This window comes from Phyllobates terribilis, unplaced genomic scaffold (genome assembly GCF_046119375.1).
Source record: "Phyllobates terribilis strain yellow unplaced genomic scaffold, ASM4611937v1 Scaffold_11__3_contigs__length_659146591, whole genome shotgun sequence".
Lineage (NCBI taxonomy): Eukaryota > Metazoa > Chordata > Amphibia > Anura > Dendrobatidae > Phyllobates > Phyllobates terribilis.
Genome location: NW_027362771.1, coordinates 647,766,695 through 647,779,840, shown reverse-complemented (window position 1 = coordinate 647,779,840; position 13,146 = coordinate 647,766,695). Strand labels below are relative to the sequence as shown.

Genomic DNA, 13,146 nt, shown 5'->3' with positions numbered 1-13,146 from the left:
GAAGAATGCCGGAGGATGGAAAGAAGTTGGAAGGAGGATGGCAGGAGGGCGGTATGAGGAAGACATGTGGATGGAAGGAAGTCAGGAGGATTGCAGGAGGGCGGTATGAGGAAAACATGACCTCCTTGAGTTTCCTTTCTCCTTCAGAGGGTCATGTTTATCCATGTAGGATTCTTCTGAATTTTCTGACCTGTAGTTGAGGCACTTTGCTTCCAGTGGGTTCTCGAGGTCCAGAGCGGACAGCGGTCCTGGATTTCTTCAGATCTCCTGTTTTATCTCACTGTGTCCTTGGCCTAACATTTACATTTCTGTTTTTTGGCCCTGACTGACTATGACTTCACAGGAGCTTTACCAGGATCTGGGGCTGGAAATAGTCATTCTAAAACCATCTTCTACCCCATATAGTCACCACACTTATAGTAAAGCACCATTTCTGGAGGAGACTATTCAACAGATTCACAGCTCTTACAAAAAAGAACCAACCCCTAAGGTAACTTCTGCACAGATTTACAGCTTTTACAGTAAAGAACCAACTCCCAAGGTGACTACTCCAAATATTCACAGCTCTTACAGTAAAAAAAGCAGCTGGAGGTAACTTCACTACTCCACTGCATGGCTCTTAGAAAAAAGAATCAACTCCTAAGGTGACAGATTCACAGCTCTTACAGTAAAGACCTAGCTCATCAGGTGACTTGTCTACAGGTTTACTGCTCTTGCAGTTCCTAGAGATTATCACTTCCCAGATCCTCTACTCTTCGCCAGCCCTGATGAAGCCGCTAGTCGGCGATACGCGTGGGTTCTCCCCATGTCCAGGTCTCCCTTTCCCCTCCTACGCTGCTAGGTCCCATTTTGTTAGGTCTAGCAGGTAGTACTTGTGGTATATAGTCTGACTCCTCCGTAGAGGCACATCCCTTCTCCCTTTGGGTGGGCTTCTTATACATTTCCTTGTAGGATTTGTCCATGTCCCCTGTGTGACGGAGACTCCTTTCTTGCACGCACCCCCCTATACGGACGCCTTGGGGTGGTGATGTTCTGTGATGCAGCTTTGGTTCTCAGGCGTTAGTTTTGTGCTCGGGGTCTTTTCGCTCATTAGTCTGTGCACTGATCTTTCTTGAATAAATTTGTATACTTTCGGCTATTTGGTGTGAATATCCCCTTTTTGCATTGTTTCTTTCCTCTCTCCCTTGCGATATTATAATGACGGACCCCCGATGTGGATATTATGACGGACCCCCATGTGGATATTATAATGACAGACCCCTACATGTGGATATTATAATGACTGACCCCACATGTGGATATTATAATGACAGACCCTCAATGTGGATATTATAATGATGGACCCCCCATGTGGATATTATAATGATGGACCCCCCATGTGGATATTATGACGGACCCCCCTGTGTATATTATAATGACAGATCCCCATGTGAATATTATAATGATGGACCCCCCCATGTGGATATTATAATGACGGACCCCCCCCGTGTATATTATAATGACAGATCCCCATGTGAATATTATAATGACAGACCCCCCATGTTGTGGATATTATATTGACAGACGCCCCATGTGGATATTAGAATGACGGACCCCCCATGTGGATACTATGACAACGGACCCCCCATGTGGATATTATAATGATGGACCCCCCATGTGGCTATTATGATGGACTCCCCCATGTGGCTATTATGATGGACTCCCCCATGTGGCTATTATAATGATGGACCCCCATGTGGATATTATGATGGACCCCCCCCATGTGGACATTATAATGACGGACCCCCCTTGTGGATATTATAATGACAGATCCCCCATGTGGATATTATAATGACGGACCCCCCATGTGGCTATTATGATGGACTCCCCCCATGTGGAAATTTTAATGACGGACCCCCCATGTGGAAATTATAATGACAGACCCCCCCGATGTGGATATTATGACAGACCCCCGATGTGGATATTATAATGACAGACCCCCCGATGTGGATATTATAATGACAGATCCCCCATGTGGATATTCTAATGACGGACCCCCCATGTGGATATTCTAATGACGGACCCCCCATGTGGCTATTATGATGGACTCCCCCCATGTGGCAATTATAATGACAGACCCCCCCGATGTGGATATTATAATGACAGACCCCCCCGATGTGGATATTATAATGACAGACCCCCCCGATGTGGATATTATAATGACAGACCCCCCATGTGGATATTATAATGACAGACCCCATGTGGATATTATAATGATGGCCCCCATGTGGATATTATAATGACGGACCACCCATGTGGCTATTATGATGGACTCCCCCCATGTGGATATTATAATGACGGACCCCCCATGTGGCTATTATAATGACGGACCCCCCATGTGGCTATTATAATGACGGACCTCCCATGTGGCTATTATGATGGACTCCCCCCATGTGGATATTATAATGACGGACCCCCCATGTGTATATTATAATGACGACCCCCAGATGGATATTATAATGACGGACCCCCCATGTGGCTATTATGATGGACTCCCCCCATGTGGATATTATAATGACGACCCCCAGATGGATATTATAATGACGGACCCCCCATGTGGCTATTATGATGGACTCCCCCCCCATGTGGATATTATGATGGACTCCCCCCCATGTGGATATTATAATGGACTCCCCCCCCATGTGGATATTATAATGACGACCCCCAGATGGATATTATAATGACGGACCCCCCATGTGGCTATTATGATGGACTCCCCCCCCCCATGTGGATATTATGATGGCAGACCCCCCACATGGATACTATAATGACAGACCCCCCACATGGATACTATAATGACAGACCCCCCACATGGATACTATAATGACAGCCCCCCACGTGGATATTATAATGACAGACCCCCCATGTGGCTATTATGATGGACTCCCCCCCCCCCCCCCCCCCATGTGGATATTATAATGGACTCCCCCCATGTGGATATTATAATGACGACCCCCAGATGGATATTATAATGACGGACCCCCCATGTGGCTATTATGATGGACTCCCCCCCATGTGGATATTATGATGGCAGACCCCCCACATGGATACTATAATGACAGACCCCCCACATGGATACTATAATGACGGCCCCCCACGTGGATATTATAATGACAGACCCCCCATGTGGCTATTATGATGGACTCCCCCCATGTGGATATTATGATGGACTCCCCCCATGTGGATATTATGATGGACTCCCCCCATGTGGATATTATAATGGACTCCCCCCATGTGGATATTATAATGGACTCCCCCCATGTGGATATTATAATGACAGACCCCCCATGTGGCTATTATAATGGACTCCCCCCATGTGGATATTATGATGGACTCCCCCCATGTGGATATTATGATGGACTCCCCCCATGTGGATATTATAATGACGGACCCCCCATGTGGCTATTATGATGGACTCCCCCCATGTGGATATTATAATGACGGACCCCCCATGTGGCTATTATGATGGCAGACCCCCCACATGGATACTATAATGACGGCCCCCCATGTGGATATTATGACGGCCCCCCATGTGGATATTATAATGACGGCCCCCCATGTGGATATTATAATGACGGCCCCCCATGTGGATATTATAATGACGGACCCCCCATGTGGATATTATAATGACGGCCCCCCATGTGGATATTATAATGACGGACCCCCCATGTGGATATTATAATGACGGCCCCCCATGTGGATATTATAATGACGGACCCCCCATGTGGATATTATAATGACGGACCCCCCATGTGGATATTATAATGACGGCCCCCCATGTGGATATGAACGGCGGTGGCTCACGTCTCGTGCAGGTGCGGACCCTCTGGCCGATGATGAGGAGGGTGGTCGGCTCCTTCTCTTTCGGCAGGTAGGAGTACGCCTCGCTCTCCGTCATCTCGCTCTCCGCTTTACTCTCCGCTCTCCGGCCCTTGGTCTCGGGGGGCTCCAGGGTCACCAGCTTCTCGGCCCCCCGGTCACTCTGCTCCTTCCCCTCAGACATGGTGTCTGCATCTGACCATTCACCCTCACACACCGCTATATATACCTGGGAGGAGGAGGAGGCCACACCTGCGCCCTGCCCTCAGCGGACAACAAGCCGGCTCCGGTCTGCTGCGCCCACCTGAGCCGCGGAGAGAAGAGGCACCGGGGAGATCCCGGGAGGGACGCCGGCTCCTGAGAGAGACCACCCAGCGGCTCCCGAGACCACCGCCGGCTCCCGAGACCACCGCCGGCTCCTGAGAGAGACCACCGCCGGCTCCTGAGACCACCGCCGGCTCCCGAGACCACCGCCGGCTCCCGAGACCACTGCCGGCTCCCGAGACCACCGCCGGCTCCTGAGACCACCCAGCGGCTCCCGAGACCACCGCCGGCTCCCGAGACCACTGCCGGCTCCCGAGACCACCGCCGGCTCCCGAGACCACCGCCGGCTCCTGAGAGAGACCACCGCCGGCTCCTGAGACCACCGCCGGCTCCCGAGACCACCGCCGGCTCCCGAGACCACTGCCGGCTCCCGAGACCACTGCCGGCTCCCGAGACCACCGCCGGCTCCCGAGACCACCGCCGGCTCCTGAGAGAGACCACCGCCGGCTCCTGAGACCACCGCCGGCTCCCGAGACCACCGCCGGCTCCCGAGACCACTGCCGGCTCCCGAGACCACCGCCGGCTCCTGAGACCACTGCCGGCTCCCGAGACCACCGCCGGCTCCTGAGAGAGACCACCGCCGGCTCCTGAGACCACCGCCGGCTCCCGAGACCACCGCCCGCTCCCGAGACCACTGCCGGCTCCCGAGACCACTGCCGGCTCCCGAGACCACCGCCGGCTCCCGAGACCACCGCCGGCTCCTGAGAGAGACCACCGCCGGCTCCTGAGACCACCGCCGGCTCCCGAGACCACCGCCGGCTCCCGAGACCACTGCCGGCTCCTGAGAGAGACCACCGCCGGCTCCTGAGACCACCGCCGGCTCCCGAGACCACCGCCGGCTCCCGAGACCACCGCCGGCTCCTGAGAGAGACCACCGCCGGCTCCTGAGACCACCGCCGGCTCCCGAGACCACCGCCGGCTCCCGAGACCACCGCCGGCTCCTGAGAGAGACCACCGCCGGCTCCTGAGACCACCGCCGGCTCCCGAGACCACCGCCGGCTCCCGAGACCACTGCCGGCTCCCGAGACCACTGCCGGCTCCCGAGACCACTGCCGGCTCCCGAGACCACCGCCGGCTCCCGAGACCACCGCCGGCTCCTGAGAGAGACCACCGCCGGCTCCTGAGACCACCGCCGGCTCCCGAGACCACCGCCGGCTCCCGAGACCACTGCCGGCTCCCGAGACCACCGCCGGCTCCTGAGACCACCCAGCGGCTCCCGAGACCACCGCCGGCTCCCGAGACCACTGCCGGCTCCCGAGACCACCGCCGGCTCCTGAGACCACCCAGCGGCTCCCGAGACCACCGCCGGCTCCTGAGAGAGACCACCGCCGGCTCCCGAGACCACTGCCGGCTCCCGAGACCACCGCCGGCTCCTGAGACCACCCAGCGGCTCCCGAGACCACCGCCGGCTCCTGAGAGAGACCACCGCCGGCTCCTGAGACCACCGCCGGCTCCTGAGACCACCGCCGGCTCCCGAGACCACCGCCGGCTCCTGAGAGAGACCACCGCCGGCTCCCGAGACCACCGCCGGCTCCTGAGACCACCCAGCGGCTCCCGAGACCACCGCCGGCTCCTGAGAGAGACCACCGCCGGCTCCTGAGACCACCGCCGGCTCCTGAGACCACCGCCGGCTCCCGAGACCACCGCCGGCTCCTGAGACCACCCAGCGGCTCCCGAGACCACCGCCGGCTCCTGAGAGAGACCACCGCCGGCTCCCGAGACCACCGCCGGCTCCTGAGACCACCGCCGGCTCCTGCGAGAGACCACCGCCGGCTCCTGCGAGAGACCACCGCCGGCTCCTGAGACCAATCAGCGGCTCCCGAGACCACCGCCGGCTCCTGAGACCACCCTGCGGCTCCCGAGACCACCGCCGGCTCCTGCGAGAGACCACCGCCGGCTCCTGCGAGAGACCACCGCCGGCTCCTGAGACCAATCAGCGGCTCCCGAGACCACCGCCGGCTCCTGAGACCACCGCCGGCTCCTGAGACCACCGCCGGCTCCTGAGACCACCGCCGGCTCCCACATCTCCCCTCACAAGAGAAGTCGTAAAGCTGCAGCTCATCTGTGTCACCTCCATCTTTATACATTCACACAAATGTGGCAGAAGAACAGTGGAGGGAGATGAGGAGGACTGAGGCCGGGGGTCCCCGGGGAAGAGCGGAATCCTACAGGAGAAGGCTCAGCACCAGCAATTACCCCCATAGTGTCTGTATGTGCAGTATATATGTATGTGTGTGTATGTGCAGTATATATATATGTTAGTATGTATGTGTGTGTATGTGCAGTATATATATATGTTAGTATGTATGTGTGTGTATGTGCAGTATATATATATGTTAGTATGTGTGTGTATGTGCAGTATATATATATATGTTAGTATGTGTGTGTATGTGCAGTATATATATATATGTTAGTATGTGTGTGTATGTGCAGTATATATATATATGTTAGTATGTGTGTGTATGTGCAGTATATATATATATGTTAGTATGTATGTGTGTGTATGTGCAGTATATATATATATGTTAGTATGTGTGTGTATGTGCAGTATATATATATATGTTAGTATGTATGTGTGTGTATGTGCAGTATATATATATATGTTAGTATGTGTGTGTATGTGCAGTATATATATATATGTTAGTATGTATGTGTGTGTATGTGCAGTATATATATATATGTTAGTATGTATGTGTGTGTATGTGCAGTATATATATATATGTTAGTATGTGTGTGTATGTGCAGTATATATATATATGTTAGTATGTGTGTGTATGTGCAGTATATATATATATGTTAGTATGTGTGTGTATGTGCAGTATATATATATATATGTTAGTATGTATGTGTGTGTATGTGCAGTATATATATATGTTAGTATGTATGTGTGTGTATGTGCAGTATATATATATATGTTAGTATGTGTGTGTATGTGCAGTATATATATATATGTTAGTATGTGTGTGTATGTGCAGTATATATATATATGTTAGTATGTGTGTGTATGTGCAGTATATATATATATGTTAGTATGTATGTGTGTGTATGTGCAGTATATATATATGTTAGTATGTATGTGTGTGTATGTGCAGTATATATATATATGTTAGTATGTGTGTGTGGGCGTGTAATATGTGAGTGTGCGCGTGTACAGTCATGGCCAAAAGTATTGAGAATGAGACAAATAGTAATTTTTCCAAAGTTTACTGCTTCATTTTTTGTAATGGCAATTTGCATATACTCCTGAATGTCAAAGAGTGATCAGCTTAACAGCAATTACTGTACTTGCAAAGTCAATATTTGCCCAGAAAATGAACTTTAACCCCCAAAACACATTTCAACATCATTGCAGTCCTGCCTTAAAAGGAGCAGCTAACATCGTTTTAGTGATTGATCCATTAACACAGGTGTGGGTGTTGATGAGGACAGGGCTGGCGATCAATCAGTCATGATTAAGTAAGAATGACATCACTGGACACTTTAAAAGGAGGCTGGTTCTTGGTATCAATGTTTCTCTTCAGTTAACCATGGTTATCTCTAAAGAAACACGTGCAGCCATCATTGCACTGCACAAAAATGGCCTAACAGGGAAGAGTATCGCAGCTACAAAGATTGCACCTCAGTCAACAATCTATCGCATCATCAAGAACTTCAAGGAGAGAGCTTCCATTGTTGTCAAAAAGGCTCCAGGGTGCCCAAGAAAGACCAGCAAGCGCCAGGACCGTATCGTAAAACTGTTTCAGCTGCGGGATCGGACTACCAGCAGTGCCGAGCTTGCTCAGGAATGGCAGCAGGCTGGTGTGAGTGCTTCTGCACGCACTGTGAGGCGGAGACTCTTTGAGCAAGGGCTGGTTTCAAGGAGGGCAGCAAAGAAGCCACTTCTCTCCAGAAAAAACATCAGGGACCGACTAATATTCTGCAAAAGGTACAGGGAGTGGACTGCTGAGGACTGGGGCAAAATCATTTTCTCTGATGAATCCCCTTTTCGATTGTTTGGGACATCTGGAAAACAGCTTATTCGGAGAAGAAGAGGTGAGCGCTACCACCAGTCTTGTCTCATGCCAACTGTAAAGCATCCTGAAACCATTCATGTGTGGGGTTGCTTCTCAGCCAAGGGAATCGGCTCACTCACAGTCTTGCCTAAAAACACAGCCATGAATAAACAATGGTACCAGAATGTCCTCCAAGAGCAACTTCTCCCAACCGTCCAAGAGCAGTTTGGCGCCCAACAATGCCTTTTCCAGCATGATGGAGCACCTTGCCATAAAGCAAAGGCGATAACTAAATGGCTCATGGAACAAAACATAGAGATTTTGGGTCCATGGCCTGGAAACTCCCCAGATCTTAATCCCATTGAGAACTTGTGGTCAATCATCAAGAGACGGGTGGACAAACAAAAACCAACAAATTCTGGCAAAATGCAAGCATTGATTATGCAAGAATGGACTGCTATCAGTCAGGATTTGGTCCAAAAGTTGATTGAGAGCATGCCAGGGAGAATTACAGAGGTCTTGAAGAAGAAGGGGCAACACTGCAAATATTGACTTGCTGCATTAAGTCATTCTAACTGTCAATATAACCTATTGGTCCTCATAATATGATTGCAATTATATTTCTGTATGTGATATAAACATCAGACAAACACTAATAAAAACCAGAGGCCAGCAGATCATGGGAAAATATAATTTTGGTGTCATTCTCAAAACTTTTGGCCATGACTGTATGTGTGTGTATGTGCAGTATATATATATGTTAGTATGTGTGTGTATGTGCAGTATATATATATATATTAGTATGTATGTGTATGTGCAGTATATATATATGTTAGTATGTATGTGTGTGTATGTGCAGTATATATATATGTTAGTATGTGTGTGTATGTGCAGTATATATATATATATATATATATGTTAGTATGTGTGTGTATGTGCAGTATATATATATGTTAGTATGTGTGTGTGTGTATGTGCAGTATATATATATGTTAGTATGTGTGTGTATGTGCAGTATATATATATATGTTAGTATGTGTGTGTATGTGCAGTATATATATATGTTAGTATGTGTGTGTGTGTATGTGCAGTATATATATATGTTAGTATGTGTGTGTATGTGCAGTATATATATATATGTTAGTATGTGTGTGTATGTGCAGTATATATATATATGTTAGTATGTGTGTGTATGTGCAGTATATATACATGTTAGTATGTGTGTGTGTGTATGTGCAGTATATATATATGTTAGTATGTGTGTGTATGTGCAGTATATATATATATGTTAGTATGTGTGTGTATGTGCAGTATATATATATATGTTAGTATGTATGTACAGTATATATATATATGTTAGTATGTATGTGTGTGTATGTGCAGTATATATATATATGTTAGTATGTATGTGTGTGTATGTGCAGTATATATATATATGTTAATATGTATGTGTGTGTATGTGCAGTATATATATATATGTTAGTATGTGTGTGTATGTGCAGTATATATATATATGTTAGTATGTGTGTGTGTGTGTATGTGCAGTATATATATATATGTTAGTATGTGCAGTATATATATATATATGTTAGTATGTGTGTGTATGTACAGTATATATATATATGTTAGTATGTATGTACAGTATATATATATATGTTAGTATGTATGTGTGTATGTGCAGTATATATATATGTTAGTATGTATGTGTGTGTATGTGCAGTATATATATATATGTTAGTATGTATGTGTGTGTATGTGCAGTATATATATATATATGTTAGTATGTGTGTATGTGCAGTATATATATATATATGTTAGTATGTATGTGTGTGTATGTGCAGTATATATATATATGTTAGTATGTGTGTGTATGTGCAGTATATATATATATGTTAGTATGTATGTGTGTGTATGTGCAGTATATATATATATGTTAGTATGTGTGTGTATGTGCAGTATATATATATGTTAGTATGTGTGTGTATGTGCAGTATATATATATATGTTAGTATGTGCAGTATATATATATATGTTAGTATGTATGTGTGTGTATGTGCAGTATACAGTTATATGAAAAAGTTTGGGCACCCCTATTAATCTTAAGCTTAATGTTTTATAAAATTTGGTGTTTTTGCAGCAGCTTTTTCAGTTTGATATATGTAATAACTGTTGGACACAGTAATGTTTCTGCCTTGAAATTAGGTTTATTGTACCAACAGAAAATGTGCAATCTGCATTCAAACAAAATTTGACAGGTGCATAAGTATGGGCACCTCACCAGAAAAGTGACATTAATATTTAGTAGATCCTCCTTTTGCCTCTAGTCGCTTCCTGTAGCTTTTAATGAGTTCCTGGATCCTGGATGAAGGTATTTTTGACCATTCCTCTTTACAAAACAATTCCAGTTCAGTTAAGTTTGATGGTCGCCCCCGAGCATGGACAGCCCTCTTCAAATGATCCCACAGATGTTCAATGATATTCAGGTCTGGGGACTGGGATGGCCATTCCAGAACATTGTAATTGTTCCTCTGCATGAATGCCTGAGTAGATTTGGAGCGGTGTTTTGGATCATTGTCTTGCTGAAAGATCCATTCCCTGCATAACTTCAACTTTGTCACTGATTCTTGAACATTATTGTCAAGAATCTGCTGATACTGAGTGGAATCCATGCGTCCCTCAACTTTAACAAGATTCCCGGTGCCGGCATTGGCCACACAGCCCCAAAGCATGATGGAACCTCCACCAAATTTTACTGTGGGTAGCAAGTGTTTTTCTTGGAATGCTGTGTTTTTTTGCCGCCGTGCATAACGCCTTTTTGTATGACCAAACAACTCAATCTTGGTTTCATCAGTCCACAGGACCTTCTTCCAAAAAGAAATTGGCTTCTCCAAATGTGCTTTTGCATACCTCAGCCGACTCTGTTTGTGGCGTGCTTGCAGAAACGGCTTCTTTCGCATCACTCTCCCATACAGCTTCTCTTTGTGCAAAGTGCGTTGTATAGTTGACCGATGCACAGTGACACCATCTGCAGCAAGTTGATGCTGCAGCTCTCTGGAGGTGGTCTGAGGATTGTCCTTGACTGATCTCACCATTCTTCTTCTCTGCCTTTCTGATGTTTTTTTTGGCCTGCCACTTCTGGCCTTAACAAGAACTGTCCATGTGTTCTTCCATTTCCTTACTATGTTCCTCACAGTGGAAACTGACAGGTTAAATCTCTGAGACAGCTTTTTGTATCCTTCCCCTGAACAACTATGTTGAATAATCTTTGTTTTCAGATCATTTGACAGTTGTTTTGAGGAGCCCATGATGCCACTCTTCAGAGGAGATTCATACAGGAGAACAACTTGCAAGTGGCCACTTTAAGTAGCTTTTCTCATGATTGCAAACACCTGGCTATGAAGTTCAAAGCTCAATGAGGTTACAAAACCAAAAAAAGGGCTTTAGTAAGTCAGTAAAAAGTAGGTAGGAGTATTTAAACCAAGAAAATGATAAGGGTGCCCATACTTATGCACCGGTCAAATTTTGTTTGAATGCAGATTGCACATTTTCTGTTAGTACAATAAACCTCATTTCAAGGCAGAAACATTACTGTGTCCAACAGTTATTACAGATATCAAACTGAAATAGCTGCTGCAAAAACACCAATTTTTATAAAACATTAAGCTTAAGATTAATAGGGGTGCCCAAACTTTTTCATATAACTGTATATATATATGTTAGTATGTGTGTGTATGTGCAGTATATATATATATGTTAGTATGTGTGTGTGTGTATGTGCAGTATATATATATGTTAGTATGTGTGTGTATGTGCAGTATATATATATATGTTAGTATGTGTGTGTATGTGCAGTATATATATATGTTAGTATGTGTGTGTATGTGCAGTATATATATATATGTTAGTATGTGTGTGTATGTGCAGTATATATATATATATGTTAGTATGTGTGTGTATGTGCAGTGTATATATATATGTTAGTATGTGTGTGTATGTGCAGTATATATATATATATATATATGTTAGTATGTGTGTATGTGCAGTATATATATATATATGTTAGTATGTATGTGTGTGTATGTGCAGTATGTGTGTGTATGTGCAGTATATATATATATATGTTAGTATGTATGTGTGTGTATGTGCAGTATATATATATATATATGTTAGTATGTGTGTGTATGTGCAGTATATATATATATGTTAGTATGTGTATGTGTGCAGTATATATATATATATATGTTAGTATGTGTGTGTATGTGCAGTATATATATGTTAGTATGTGTGTGTGTATGTGCAGTATATATATATGTTAGTATGTGTGTGTATGTGCAGTATATATATGTTAGTATGTGTGTGTATGTGCAGTATATATATATATGTTAGTATGTGTGTGTATGTGCAGTATATATATATATGTTAGTATGTGTGTGTATGTGCAGTATATATATATATAAGTTAGTATGTATGTGTGTGTATGTGCAGTATATATATATGTTAGTATGTATGTGTATGTGCAGTATATATATATGTTAGTATGTATGTGTGTGTATGTGCAGTGTATATATATATGTTAGTATGTATGTGTGTGTATGTGCAGTATATATATGTTAGTATGTATGTGTGTATATGTGCAGTATATATATATATGTTAGTATGTATGTGTATGTGCAGTATATATATATGTTAGTATGTATGTGTGTATGTGCAGTATATATATGTTAGTATGTGTGTGTATGTGCAGTATATATATATGTTAGTATGTGTGTGTATGTGCAGTATATATATATATGTTAGTATGTATGTGTGTGTATATATACTGTATGTATGTATATGTTAGTATGTGTGTGTATGTGCAGTATATATATATATGTTAGTATGTGTGTGTGTATGTGCAGTATATATATATGTTAGTATGTGTGTGTGTGTATGTGCAGTATATATATATATGTTAGTATGTGTGTGTATGTGC

At 45.2% G+C, this 13,146-nt stretch overlaps 1 protein-coding gene across 3 annotated transcripts in view; it reads right to left on the bottom strand.

The window, feature by feature from the left end:
• LOC141167172 (chloride channel protein ClC-Kb-like) overlaps positions 1-4,202 on the bottom strand; it is a 103,121-nt gene extending 98,919 nt beyond the window's left edge. The window contains exon 1 of one of the 3 annotated variants that reach the window (XM_073654581.1): positions 3,844-4,202. In XM_073654581.1, coding sequence (XP_073510682.1) covers positions 3,844-4,042 — 199 coding nt within the window. In that variant the 5' untranslated portion in view covers positions 4,043-4,202. Of the gene's footprint in view, positions 1-190; positions 1,395-3,843 lie in introns of those variants that run through there. The other 2 variants (XM_073654580.1, XM_073654582.1) reach the window with 2 other exon arrangements.
• Positions 4,203-13,146: the final 8,944 nt, after the last annotated feature.